The following is a 12,000-nucleotide window of genomic DNA, read 5'->3' on the forward strand; positions in this document are numbered from 1 at the left end:
AGCCACCCAGGTGCCCCAACTTTTCTACTTTAATTCCAGTATAAGCTTTGCAGAATTTTATTTTATTTTTTTTTAATTTTTTTTCAATGTTTTTTATTTATTTTTGGGACAGAGAGACACAGAGCATGAACGGGGGAGGGGCAGAGAGAGAGGGAGACACAGAATTGGAAACAGGCTCCAGGATCCGAGCTGTCAGCACAGAGCCCGACGCGGGGCTCGAACTCACAGACGCGAGATCGTGACCTGGCTGAAGTCGGCCGCTTAACCGACTGCGCCACCCAGGCGCCCCGCTTTGCAGAATTTTAAACAAGGGAAGGATCTATTCTCACTTATAAATTTGTGAAAGATGCTCCAAGCTGATGGGTTGAGGGAGATTTGGGGGCAAAGGTGGAAGCAGAGACACCAGTGATGAGTTCAGATGAGAGAAGATGGCAGCTTGGACCATAGTAAGAGCTGTGGCTGGTGAGGCGACTGGGCTCTGTCACACCTGAAACAGATGGAGTTGGGTGTGCCAGACAAGAGCCAAGAGTAGCATCCGGCCTGAGAAACTGGGACACAGGTGTTTCCCTCTCCCAGGATGGGGAAGCCTATCATGGGAGGAAAAAGTGTTCTTGAACATGTTTACATTGAGGTATTTAACATCCAAGTGGAAACATGGAGCAAGCTGTAGACTCTGGAACTGGAGAACACTGGGAAGTCAGCAGCACATAGCTGGAATGATAAGCCCTACACTGGGGCAGGGGGGGTGTCTCTTACCTTGGGAGTGAGGGTAGATGCACAAAAGGTGTAAGGGCTGAGCACTGGAGTGTACCTCCATTTATTAGTTGGGAAAGAAAGAGAGAAGAATGAACTGCACGCAGTAGGAAGAGACAGTGAATGGTGTCCCAGAGGCGGAGTGAGGAAGACATTTCTAGATGGAGAGAGAGTCATCTGTGTTGAATGGTCAAGTCAGATGAGAAATCAAAATGGACCTCCATTTAGGCACTGGAGGCATCACTGGTTACCTTTTGCTGGAAGAGGTGGGATTGAGGGCCTGAACAGAGAGGTTCAAAGAGAATAGGTTGTAGTAAGAGGCCAGCCAACTGCTAAGGTGACAGTGATCATGATCAAGAGTAGGGGCTGATAATCTGGGCCAGGTGTCTGGACCACAGCCAAGTGGTCTGGGGAGCAGAGAAGAGCTTCAGACCCCAGCAGGAGAAACTGAAGGGCAAAAAATACAAATTATGAAGAAAGGGTAAGTCCAGAACATGAGCCTGAAGAGCAGGGTAGGAGGAAGGCTCCAGCTTGGGGTCACTCTGGTGCCAGGTTCAGGGCAGTGAGACCCATTCCAGATGTTTCCATTGCTAGAGAGAAGACTTTACCAATGCTATTGGGTGGCGACAGGGCTGGCCAGAACATGCTGGGAAGCGGGTCAGCACACGAATGTTTCAGTACCTGCAGCTGAGCAGGACAGCGGTTCTTGGTTTTTTTTATTTGTTTAATTTTTAAAAAGCTTATTTATTTATTTATTTATTTATTTATTTATTTATTTATTTATTTATTTATTTATAAGAGAAAGAAAGTGAGAGAGAGCAGGGGAGGGGCAGAGAGAGAGAATCCCAAGCAGGCTCCACACTGTCAGCACAGAGCCTGACAAGGGGCTCGATCCCACAAACTGTGAGATCATGACCTGAGCCGAAACCAAGAGTTGGTCACTTCATGGACTAAGCCACCCAAGCGCCTAGGATGGTGGTTCTTAATCCTGACCACACATTTCAGTGATCTAGGCTCCACCTGAGAATCCCTGTATGTCCCTCCGGAATGCGGCTCAGCCCCATTTTCAAACAGCTTCCCAGGTGATTATAATGTGTCACCATCTTCAGTTTATTCTTGGGCTTGGGATTGAGCCAGCATGGGAAGAACTTTGAGGTAAAGAGGGCTAGGGGATATCCAGCCCTGGCACGGAGAGGGCAATAATTGCTGGAATCTGTGAAGGAATTTGTTGGCTTGCCTCGGAAGAGCAATTCTCATAACATTTACCAAAATGAAAATCCTGATTAATTCTGCAGGTTTATAGCTCCCCAGAGGCTGGAGGAAAACATCCTTTGGCACTAGAAACAAACTTTATTCTGGCAGCATAGATAATTTTGCAAACCCTAGAAACTGAATTGACATATTTCCCTGGAATCCCAATGTACTACATCCATAGAATGCAAAGAAACAGGGTCACGGTCAATGTCTCACACTGCCCCCTGGACCACATGCTTCTAGGGACTCTTCCGGGTCTCTCAGCCCTTTAGTTCTGGGTTTCCATGATGATCTGGGCAGATGTGGTTCTGGTCAGCCCAGCAGTTCTTCCTTTGGGGAAACTGCCTCTATCTCATCATGTGCAGTGGATAGACTGTCAGTGATAACAGTTAACATGACCTCAGCCTGTAGGGACATGATCTGGGATTACACAGTAGCACAAGCCCTGGAAACAGTGATTGACTCAAGAGGAAGCCATGGAATTAAAAAACGTCCAATTAGGATTATTTTCAGGATTAATATATGGATGATGGTCAAGTTCTGTCTTGAAGATGCAAAGTTAGAAAATGTGAGTCTGAGTTTATCAGTTGCCATTGTCTTCATAATTTGTGGATCAAGAAACTTGTTTGCAGAATGAAATCTAGTAGAGATGAGGTAGAGAAGGAGGGAAAGTGAGGAGAAAGAGAAAGGGGGAGAGAGAGAGAGAGTTGCGGTGTGGACAGAGAGTTCTGGCAACAATATGTCTGGTTTCAGGCCTCCGGGCTCTGGAACTTTCAGTCCTGTGGGCACTCCCTGCATCCTTTTAGGGTTAAGCTCCTTGGAATTGGGTTTCTGTCCCTTGCAACAGAAAGCATCTTGACTAAGACCAACAGTTTCTCGCCGACTTCATGAGAAGGTGGGAGTGTGGGGTATGCACTGGAGAGTGAGGCAGGCGTGATCAAAGAGTTTGTGAGGAAGCTGTCCCTGGGATGTCCAGGTATCTGTCTCAGGGTCGTAGCAGTCAAAGGAGGCCAAGTCCTCAATGTTGCAATCTGTGGTCAGCCGCCGCCCACCCGTTACATAGATCTTGTTCCCCATCACCGTGGCCCCATGGTGCATCCTGCGGTCTTTCATGTCCGCACACTTGACAAATTTGTTGGATTGAGGATCATAAGCAAGAATCCTCCTCGTGTAACCTGAAAACCAAATGGCATATCGGCAAGCTCAGTGTTGCTCACTTGGGAATGGAAGGCTGCAGTCTGGAAACATGGCTTATCTCTGCCATTGCCCAGTATCAAGGCTGCACTCTGAACTAAGGTGTAGTATGCTTTGGTAACCTGCCCAAGGTGTGGGCACAGCTGGGGTTTGGACTCCAATCTGTCTGATTAGTTAAGGCAGCATTATATTAGGAGCAGCCTCCTGATTTCAGTGGCTTTCTCAGCCTCAATGTCATTTTCATTTCTTTTACACACTCCCCACCTTCCCCAAGAGCCTTAACAATCCAGAGAAGGAGCCTTTGGGAATTCAGGAATGATTTCCACGACAGCCCTACCTGGTCCCTACCAGTCCCCACTTTTAAGATCCCCATTTTACAGATGTGCAAATGGAGGCACAGAAAAAAAAAAAACATTAATAAATTGCCAGAGAGTATACAGCCAGTGGCAGAGTCAGGATTTGAACCCAGGTCTGACCCTAAAACCAGTCCTCTTAACCAAGACACTATACTGCAATTGCAGAGAAATTATCTCTTAACGGCTGATATTATGAACAGTAGCAAACATTATTTTAGTATTTGCCATGTACCCGGGAGAGTGCTAAGTGCTTTAGATATATGAACACATTTTATTATCACAACAATTCTGTGAAATAGGTATTATTTCACCCCCTGTTTATAGATAAAGACAGGGAAAAACTTCTGGATGAGAAAAAAACTTTGCCAAGTCGTCCACACTCCCCTAGTTGGATGGATGTGCTTTTAACAGCACTGTTTTGTAGAACAACATCTGTCTATTAGTGACCCGTTTTCCACGGGAGATGCCAAGTTTGTGTCCAGCCTCACGATCCTCTGTTCAAACTCACCTCCCACGATGACAATACGCTCCCCCAGCACCACTGCAGGGGCACACACATTCTTGATCATTCTCGTCTCCATTTTGAACCATGTGTTTCTGGAAATGTGGTAAACCTGAGGGAGAAATATAATCATGGTGCTGCATTGTAAAGGGATATATATTTTTAAAAAGATAGAAGTAGTAGTTAAGAGAGTGAAATAGGAGTGATTTTTTTCACTTTTTCCTAGTTTTTGAAATGTAGGTAGATATAATGCCTATTATACCAAGCAATATTGATATATTGGTATATACTAAGCAATACTGATATATTGCTATCAATAAGGTATAATTAAATAACAGAAAGAATATATTACTAGAAATTGGTCTTTATGTGAGCCCATGAGATCCTTGGCTATGTGTCTATAGAATGGACCAAGAGTTAGGCATTGTAGTATGTGTTTTCTTACCTTGCTTGGAACATTTTTTTTCTTTTAATGGGAAATGAAGCAACTTGGGTATTCATAAAACCAATGATTTTTCAATCATTTCTATTTCCGGCTCATGTTTAGGTTTCTAAATGTTCCAGTGTATCAGAGAGGGCCTGAGAGCCAAGAATACATTTGGGGCTAGGAGAGGAAGGCTTTCGAACAGTTTGTGCCTGAAAGTCATTAGAATCAGAGAGGAAGTATGAGAAAAGAAAAAAAGAGCATAGAGGTGGGGCAGGACTCCTTAGCCATGCTCTGAAATAGAGTCACAAATCATGATTTCCAGAACATGTTCCCCTCAGTTTAAATAAAGTTCAAATATCAAATATAAATTAATTCAATGTTAGCAAAATTTAACACAAGAGATTTAGGATGGACTCATATAAGAAAAGAAGGGGCAAAACATTTACCTACAGAAGAAAATGGCAATTCTTTCTATATGAAGTATAATTCTTTGCTGGCAATTCTTTCTATATGAAGTATAATTCTTTGCTGGCAATTCTTTCCATATAAAATATAATTGCCACCATATGAAAGACTCTATGTTTTGTTAGTTTACCAAATTTGGTCTTCACAATCATCCTGTGAAGTAGGTACCATTACTTGCCTCCATTTTTTTCAGATTAGATTGAGGCTTAGAGGGGTTAAGTGACATGTCCAAAGTCACACAGCTAGAGTGAGTGGAACAGCTGGTCTGGTTGACCCCACCCGGAGTCCATGTTCTTAACCACCACACTCATGGCTCTGCCTGGGGCCATGTAAGTGTTGCCTTTCTTGATGGAGCCTTTGAGACTGGAGACCTCTTAAGGTCTCTGTCAGTTCTTGAAGTTGGTGAAGCATAGAGGAGGCCATGTGCTAAAGACAGAGGCAGTCTTGATGGCTGTTAAGCCTCATGGTTTCATCTGAAAATACGTAGGTGACACTTTAGAAAGTAGGATCCTGGGAGCAAAAGCAAACACTGAATGAGTAATTGCCTCCTGACTTTCTGTTCTCTGTCAGCTTGGGGTATGGTTTCAAAGATAGATTAAACAGTTGCTCATAATCCTCATAATACCCCTAGAGAGACTGGGGCAAGGATAACAAAAGATGGTCTTTGACCTATGGAGGAAGTGATGTTATGGTAAAGGATTTGCTTAATGCCCTCCAGAAACAGAGGTAGAAAGAAGGCCAGGGAGAAAGGTACACATACACACACAAAGTGCACAGTAACCCCACTGCGGTATAGTTCCTCAAAGAATGCATGCCCGCAGAAGAACCATCCATTAAAGAAAACTCTGAATCTGTGCCAGAAAATCCAACCTATTCCATCAAGCAACCCCCAGCATTGATTTTACACTCTATTTGAATGAATAAAAATTTCGTATCAAAGTTAATGCTAGGTAGACAATAAAGGTTTCCATGAATACTTTTCCCCTTTCCCCCTTCTCACTACGGCAGTATAAAAGGATCACTCATTTGTTAGTGGATTTTTTTCTGCCTTTGCAAGAGTCTTGCTTGATGGTACTATGCATTTTTTGATGTGCCAGCTTAAAAGCTTTTCTGAGCCTTGTATTTATTCTTAGGAAATCAATAACAATTTTGCAATGTGAAATACTTAGCATAGTTGTTGACTTTATTTTGAAAAATATTTTTTAAAAGAGGGAGGGGCTCTAGCTTTACATAGAAGCACTTTGTTACATCTGAATTGTGTGGCCAGAGCTTGGTGGAGAGCAAAACATGTCTCTCCTGGCTCAAATAAATCAGTGGGATTTGGAACAGACTCAGAATCTGCCTAGATGGTCAGGGAGGAGCTGAAAATATGGGCTGGAGAAGTGAAGGCAAGAAAAAACAGAAATTAAATTGGAGCTTTTCACTTTTCTCCATCTCCACTGGCACCAACTTAGCCCAAGCCACCAGTCACCCTGGCCTGGACTTCTAGAACAGTCCCCAGCTCTCCTCCTGTTGTCCACTTAGACCAGTCCTGTCTCCCCAAGCTATCTAAAGGGAACTTATAAAAATGTAAATTTGATTACTTCAGCCACACTGTTCCTCTCAGGCTACAACCCCAATTCCTTGACAAGGTCCAGAAAGCTGGCCAGGTCAGCCTCATCTGCACAAACACCCATCCCCTAAGAATGTTCCAGAATTTCTATAGTAGGGGCTCAGGGGCAGCAGTCTGGGTGGAGAGCACATGGGGACTAACCCCCCAGCCCTGCCTGGCATACCACCTTTCTCCTCCTGCTCTGTGTTGCAGCTACATTCTCAGGCTTTCAGTGTCTTCAGTCCATGGGCTGTGCCCCTTTCTGCTTCAGGGCCTTTGAGCAGCTGCTCCCTTGCCCAGCTTCACCACCCTGCCCTCAACAGAGGACTCTGCCTCTGCTTAGAGAAGCTTCCCGTCTCCATCCATGTCAGATCCTTCTATCCACCCAGTGGTTCTCCCTCTTCATTTACTCCCCTTCTCTCTTGCCTCTCTGTTCAAGTCAGCAGACCAACCTCGAAAGTCACACCATCCCCGATTCCTTCTAGACTGGTTTAAGGCACTCCCCATGCTCTTAAAGCACCCCTCCATTTTGCACCTGAATTGCAATTGTCCAGCAAGCTCCTGGAGTGTAAGTGCACTTTCTTCCTCATGCCCACATCCCCAGGGCTCTTACCATGGCTGGGGCTCAATATAGCTCTTGAATAAAACAAATACTAGGAATTTCCTTATCTTTAAAGATAGGCTCATTATTCAAGTTTTTCATATCATTAGGTAAACTGCAGAGATTAGAACTTGCATGAAACACTTCATGTTCTGACATTTTGGCCTCTGTTAATAATACTTCTAAGAGAGCTTGCTAGTGATATTAGCATCTACTTATCATTTAAGGCAAGGTTCCCCAACGTGGCTGCAACTGAGAATCTCCTGGAGATGTCTCTGATGTGTAAATGTCAGGACCCCACACAAAGAGATTTTGATTCCGCTGATTTGAGGTTGGGTTCCCAGGGATTTGGTAATGGACTGTGGACCAATGCTTGGGAATCTTACAGGGCCTTGCTGAATTGTTAGAAGCATCTGCAAAATTCCTATAGAATTTCACTATCAGACATTCAGTGTGTTCTAGCTTGGACTTTTAGATATACTAATTTTTTCCTCCAATGAAGATAAACTCTTTGTGTACAGGGATTGTATTTGATGTTCCTTTGTATGTGTTAATCTTATACAACAAGAATTCATAAATGGATGAAATCTTGCTGAATTTAAACTTTCTTCTTTCCTTCCTCCCTTCCATCCTTCCTTTACTCCCTCCTTTACGCTTCCCCTGCAAATGATAAGTGTGTATATATGTATTATATGTATGCATGCATGTACTCAGCATGCATGTATACACATGTGTACATGCATGCATGTATATACATGTGTGTATGTATGCGTATATATATGCATATGTGTTTAAGTATGTGTGTGTGTGCATGCACTTGTGTGTATGTGTGGGTATACACTCATGCACTTACATGATGGGAAGGACCAGTCATTTACCTGGATAAGGCGCACAGGATTCTGCATGATGTCCTCTCCCCCAAAAAGGTAGAGTCTTTGGTCTTTCACAGCGACTGCAGGGTGGAGAACCCCCACTGGCATGCTGGCCATACTCTCCCAGATGTTCAAGATGCTGTTGTATCTCTCCATGGAGCCCATGACTTCCTGCCCTTCTCCAATCCCCCCAATGGAAAAGATGAAGTTCTTATGGGTAGTGCTTTTATGCGAGTAGCGGGCGACCAGCATGGGCTGCCCCAGCCTCCACTGATTGAGCTTCAGGGAGTAGATGTAGATGTTGTGGCTGGGCATGTTCTTCCCTGTGCCGACAGCCATGCCTCCCAGCACATAGATGCTGCGGTGCAAAGTGACAGCTGAGGCCTTGTACAGCCGGGTCGGGAGTTTGGCAAGGTTCTGCCACTGGCCGGTTTGTCTGTTGTACAGCAGAACATCCCTGGTGGTCTGCTGGCTGTCCTTCCTTCCACCCAAGAGGACGAGGAAATCTTGGTAAGAGGTTCTTGGGGGGACATGCCATGGAGGTTGGAGGTCTGGGGCACTGGTGGCACTGTGCAAAGCAAACATCTGCCTCTTGGCTGTCTCCAGGATGGTCTGGCATGAGGGCAAGGACTGAAGGAGGGCATTGTTGGCGATGAAATGGTGGAAGAAGGCCGGGTGGATGTACTGAAGCCTGACTTGCTTGAACAGCTCCTGCACGTGTCGTTTCCGGGCCTGGAGGTCATGCTTGACCCAAACCATGAGGGCCTCAAACACCTTTTCCTCCTCCGCACAGAGCCCGTCATCCCCCAGATAGTCTCTCAATTCCAAGACGCAGAGCTCCTTCAGGTCTGCCGATGCAGCCACCTCTGGAAAACACGTCAGGGCCACCTCCCTGGCTTTCTTCTTGAGGCTCTCACAACTTAAGATTTCAGAGAGTCTGATCATACCCAAGCAGTTGCCGGGGGTCAGCTGGCTCTGGAGGTAGGAGGAGCAGGCCTCCAGAAGCTTGGGATACTGTAGCATGGAGGCTGCCTCCATCAAGGGCAGGACGTTCTCAGCCGTGATGTGCACCTCCCCAGTGTACACATACGAGATGATCTGGTCCAGAGTTGGGGGGTCGATGCCCCTCAGCTGGACTTTGGCCTCGCTTCTCTCCCGGAAGTTGCTGCAGAACATGGCCCTGAAGTAGGGGCTGCTGGAGGCCAGCACACTTCGGTGGCAGGGGACCTCCCAGGTCCCGGTACAGATGCTCACATCAGTCAGCATCCTGTTTTGCCTTAAGCCATTGAGCTGCCTCAGTAAGTCAGAGGAGAAGTCATGGTCTTTGAAGAGCAACTCATCTGGCAACTCCTCATCCATTCTACAAGGTAGGGAAGAGGTCCCAAGGGGAAGCATGTGCTGAAGTGTTTAACTGTGTTGGCTCCAAGACTTATAGCATCTATGTCTATTCACCAAGATGCTTGTGGATAACGCCAAGAATGTTGCTTAGTGAAGTTTGGAAAGAGAGGCCACCTACACCCAAGACCTCACAGCCAACACCTCTCTTTTTGGTTGTGATTACTCTCAAAGGTAATAGGCAAATAGCATCTTCAGATAATCTGAGAAAAATGAAAAAGAACCACCAATGTTGTTGGAAGTTACTTGATTGTCAGGGGCTTAATTAAATGTGAGCCTGAAGCAAAGTGACAGTCCATGCATTTGACCAGCCGAATTCTGTGAGCTTCTCAGCATATGTGTTATTTAGTAAACCCATCTAAGCATCTTTCTGGGTGTTAGTCTTTCCCCAAGGATGTCATTCTGGGGGCGTGGCCCTCGGGTAACTAGACAGTACTAAAGGATGAAAATGGGCCTTTGCAACTTATTTTTTAAAACATGATTTCAGACAGTCTTTGGGGTTTTGTTTTAAACATGTGATAAACAGAAAGCAGAGACCAAACAGTACCCTGGGCAGGGTTTACTGGATGTCATCTGGCAGTCTACCCACAGAAGAATTAAACATTAGAGATATTTACCTTCATTTGCTGCAGTGACATCCACTGATGATGCCTGGTCCGGCTGGTCCCTCCGGAGAGCTTCCACCTCTGGATCCAAGTGAGACCATAAACCTAAGCCTTTCCTTCAGCTGGCAGATGATTTGTCCTGGGAGAGTTCTGGATTTGTTTATGCTAACGGTACTTTCACAGTTTTCTAGAACTTCGGGAAAGAAGCACTGGGCATGGAGACAGTGTATACATTCCAGGGCTAAGAATAGTTGCATATGTACTTTCCACTGTTATGACATGTGACTTTTCAGTTGCCTTTTGCAGCAACCCGAGGGACTGTGGGGCCGGCGCATGCCCACATGCCTTGTTTCCTTGGCAAGTGTTTACGTCGTCATAAATAGATCTGGAGGAACAGCTTCTCTTAGAGAAGACTTTGCTGCCCACTTGGACACATCCTGAGTCCCTTGTCCTAAAAGTGCCTGGGAATTCTAGATGTTTGTAAACAGGTTGCTGTGACCTGGGGAGAGTCACTGGAGATAGTTTGGGGCAAGCTGAAGGTGGTGGATGGCCTTAAGGAAGCCGGAACATGGGCCCAAGAGTACTGGTCGGTGGGTTTCTTATTTCCCATTGTCTGTTAGCAGGATTGTTGGAGAGGGCTGTGATTTCCTCCTGCAGGCTCCGAGGTGATGGAATCTGTGACAAAAGTTGTTTTTAATATTTGTGGGGCACCCCGGAGTCTCCAGACTCTGGAAAACACAAAACTTTGTTGGTTTTCTGTTTTCTCCCATCAGGGAGTCTTGAGCTGGACGCAGGAGGCAAGGCACATCTCTCCAGGGTGTGCCAGAGAGGGAGGGGAAGGGAGGAGGGAGGAAAAGGAATAAGCAAGAAGAGAAGGAAGGAGGCAGAGAAGGGGGAGAAAGGGAGGGAGGGAGAAGAAAAAAGAGAGAGGAGGAGGCAGCCCCCAAATGTAAGAATCAGAGCCACAATGGACAGCTAAGGAACCACAAGGTTGATGCCAGCTCTGTCCTGCCTCTGCCCCCAGGGAGATGCTGATTTGACTGCACCAGCAGTGAGTGGCAGGGGAGCCTGGTTTACTCAGTCTTGCTCACACTGTGGCAACAGCCTCTCCATATTGACTTTTTCCTTTGCTCCCAGTCTCTCTTCCTCTAATACAATCACCTTGAATAACCAGCAGAGTAACCCCGAGGAAGGCAAACTGGAATCTGCCAGTCCCCTGCATCATGCCTTTCAGTGGCTCCCCATGTTGGCAGGATGAAGCCCAGACTTTAGCAGGGATCAGATTGGTCTGCTGCCTCCCTGGAGAACCATCTCCTGCTGCGTCTCTCTCCCACGTACATTTTTTATTCTAGCTCTAGTAGACGAAGTGCAGATCTTTATATGTGCCCGGTCTCTGTTGGGGAGGCTGGGCGGGCCTGGCCTTTAGGGTACCACAGAGCATGGTGGAAGGAGGGGTATCTCTCCTTATTAGTTGCAGATCACAGAGTGGATCCTACCCCAAAGAGTCTAGAAGATCAAGGTCAGGCAAGTAAAACCATAACATGTCATTAGGGCCAGACGCCCAGAGGCCAGAACTAGGAGCAGAACACCTGAGCCAAGGGGGTCAGAGACCCATCGGGGTACATGCAGGGAGCTGGAGAGAAGAGCAGTTTAATAGCTATCAGAGCTGGTGATTATTTCTGCACTTCTGAGCCAAGCTGGCGATATGACAGGCGAGTAGCCAAATTCCTTAAAAGGTCCGAGTCCCCTCTGTTTTGTGCTTCTGTGCCTTTGCTTGCTCTCCCCTTTGCCATCTCTTCCACTTTCACCTCTGAACTCCTAGTCATCCTTCAAAATTTGATTTGTAGATCAGCCTCTCTGAAAGTCTTCCTTGACCCTCTCACATCATTAATTCCCCAGCCTTCTGTGTTATTTCCATTCCTATTGCATACTTCTAACATTACATGCCTCATTCCCTCAGTGCAGTCACGTTTACCTGCCTGTGC

General features: G+C 46.0%; 1 protein-coding gene across 1 annotated transcript; it reads right to left on the minus strand.

The window, feature by feature from the left end:
- Positions 1-2,083: 2,083 nt before the first annotated feature.
- On the minus strand, positions 2,084-10,308 carry KLHL38 (kelch like family member 38). The gene is made up of 4 exons (XM_058698998.1): positions 10,028-10,308; positions 8,022-9,613; positions 4,066-4,171; positions 2,084-3,182 (listed from the first exon to the last, which is right to left on the minus strand). Exons 2-4 carry the CDS (start codon positions 9,408-9,410, stop codon positions 2,893-2,895), a joined length of 1,785 nt encoding a protein of 594 aa, XP_058554981.1. The 5' UTR covers positions 9,411-9,613; positions 10,028-10,308; the 3' UTR covers positions 2,084-2,892.
- Positions 10,309-12,000: the final 1,692 nt, after the last annotated feature.

The sequence above is a fragment of the Neofelis nebulosa genome, chromosome 14 (genome assembly GCF_028018385.1).
Source record: "Neofelis nebulosa isolate mNeoNeb1 chromosome 14, mNeoNeb1.pri, whole genome shotgun sequence".
Classification (NCBI taxonomy): Eukaryota; Metazoa; Chordata; class Mammalia; order Carnivora; family Felidae; genus Neofelis; species Neofelis nebulosa.

What these genes read in the sequence shown, in the direction of transcription:
- KLHL38 (XM_058698998.1), bottom strand. Translation starts at nt 9,410, where the DNA reads ATGCTTCCCCTTGGGACCTCTTCCCTACCTTGTAGAATGGATGAGGAG. An exon ending in ATCCTGTGCGCCTTATCCAG is followed by an intron (nt 4,172 to 8,021) that starts GTAAATGACTGG and finishes TTTCTCCCTCAG; the next exon opens with GTTTACCACATTTCCAGAAA. An exon ending in GCGTATTGTCATCGTGGGAG is followed by an intron (nt 3,183 to 4,065) that starts GTGAGTTTGAAC and finishes TTTGGTTTTCAG; the next exon opens with GTTACACGAGGAGGATTCTT.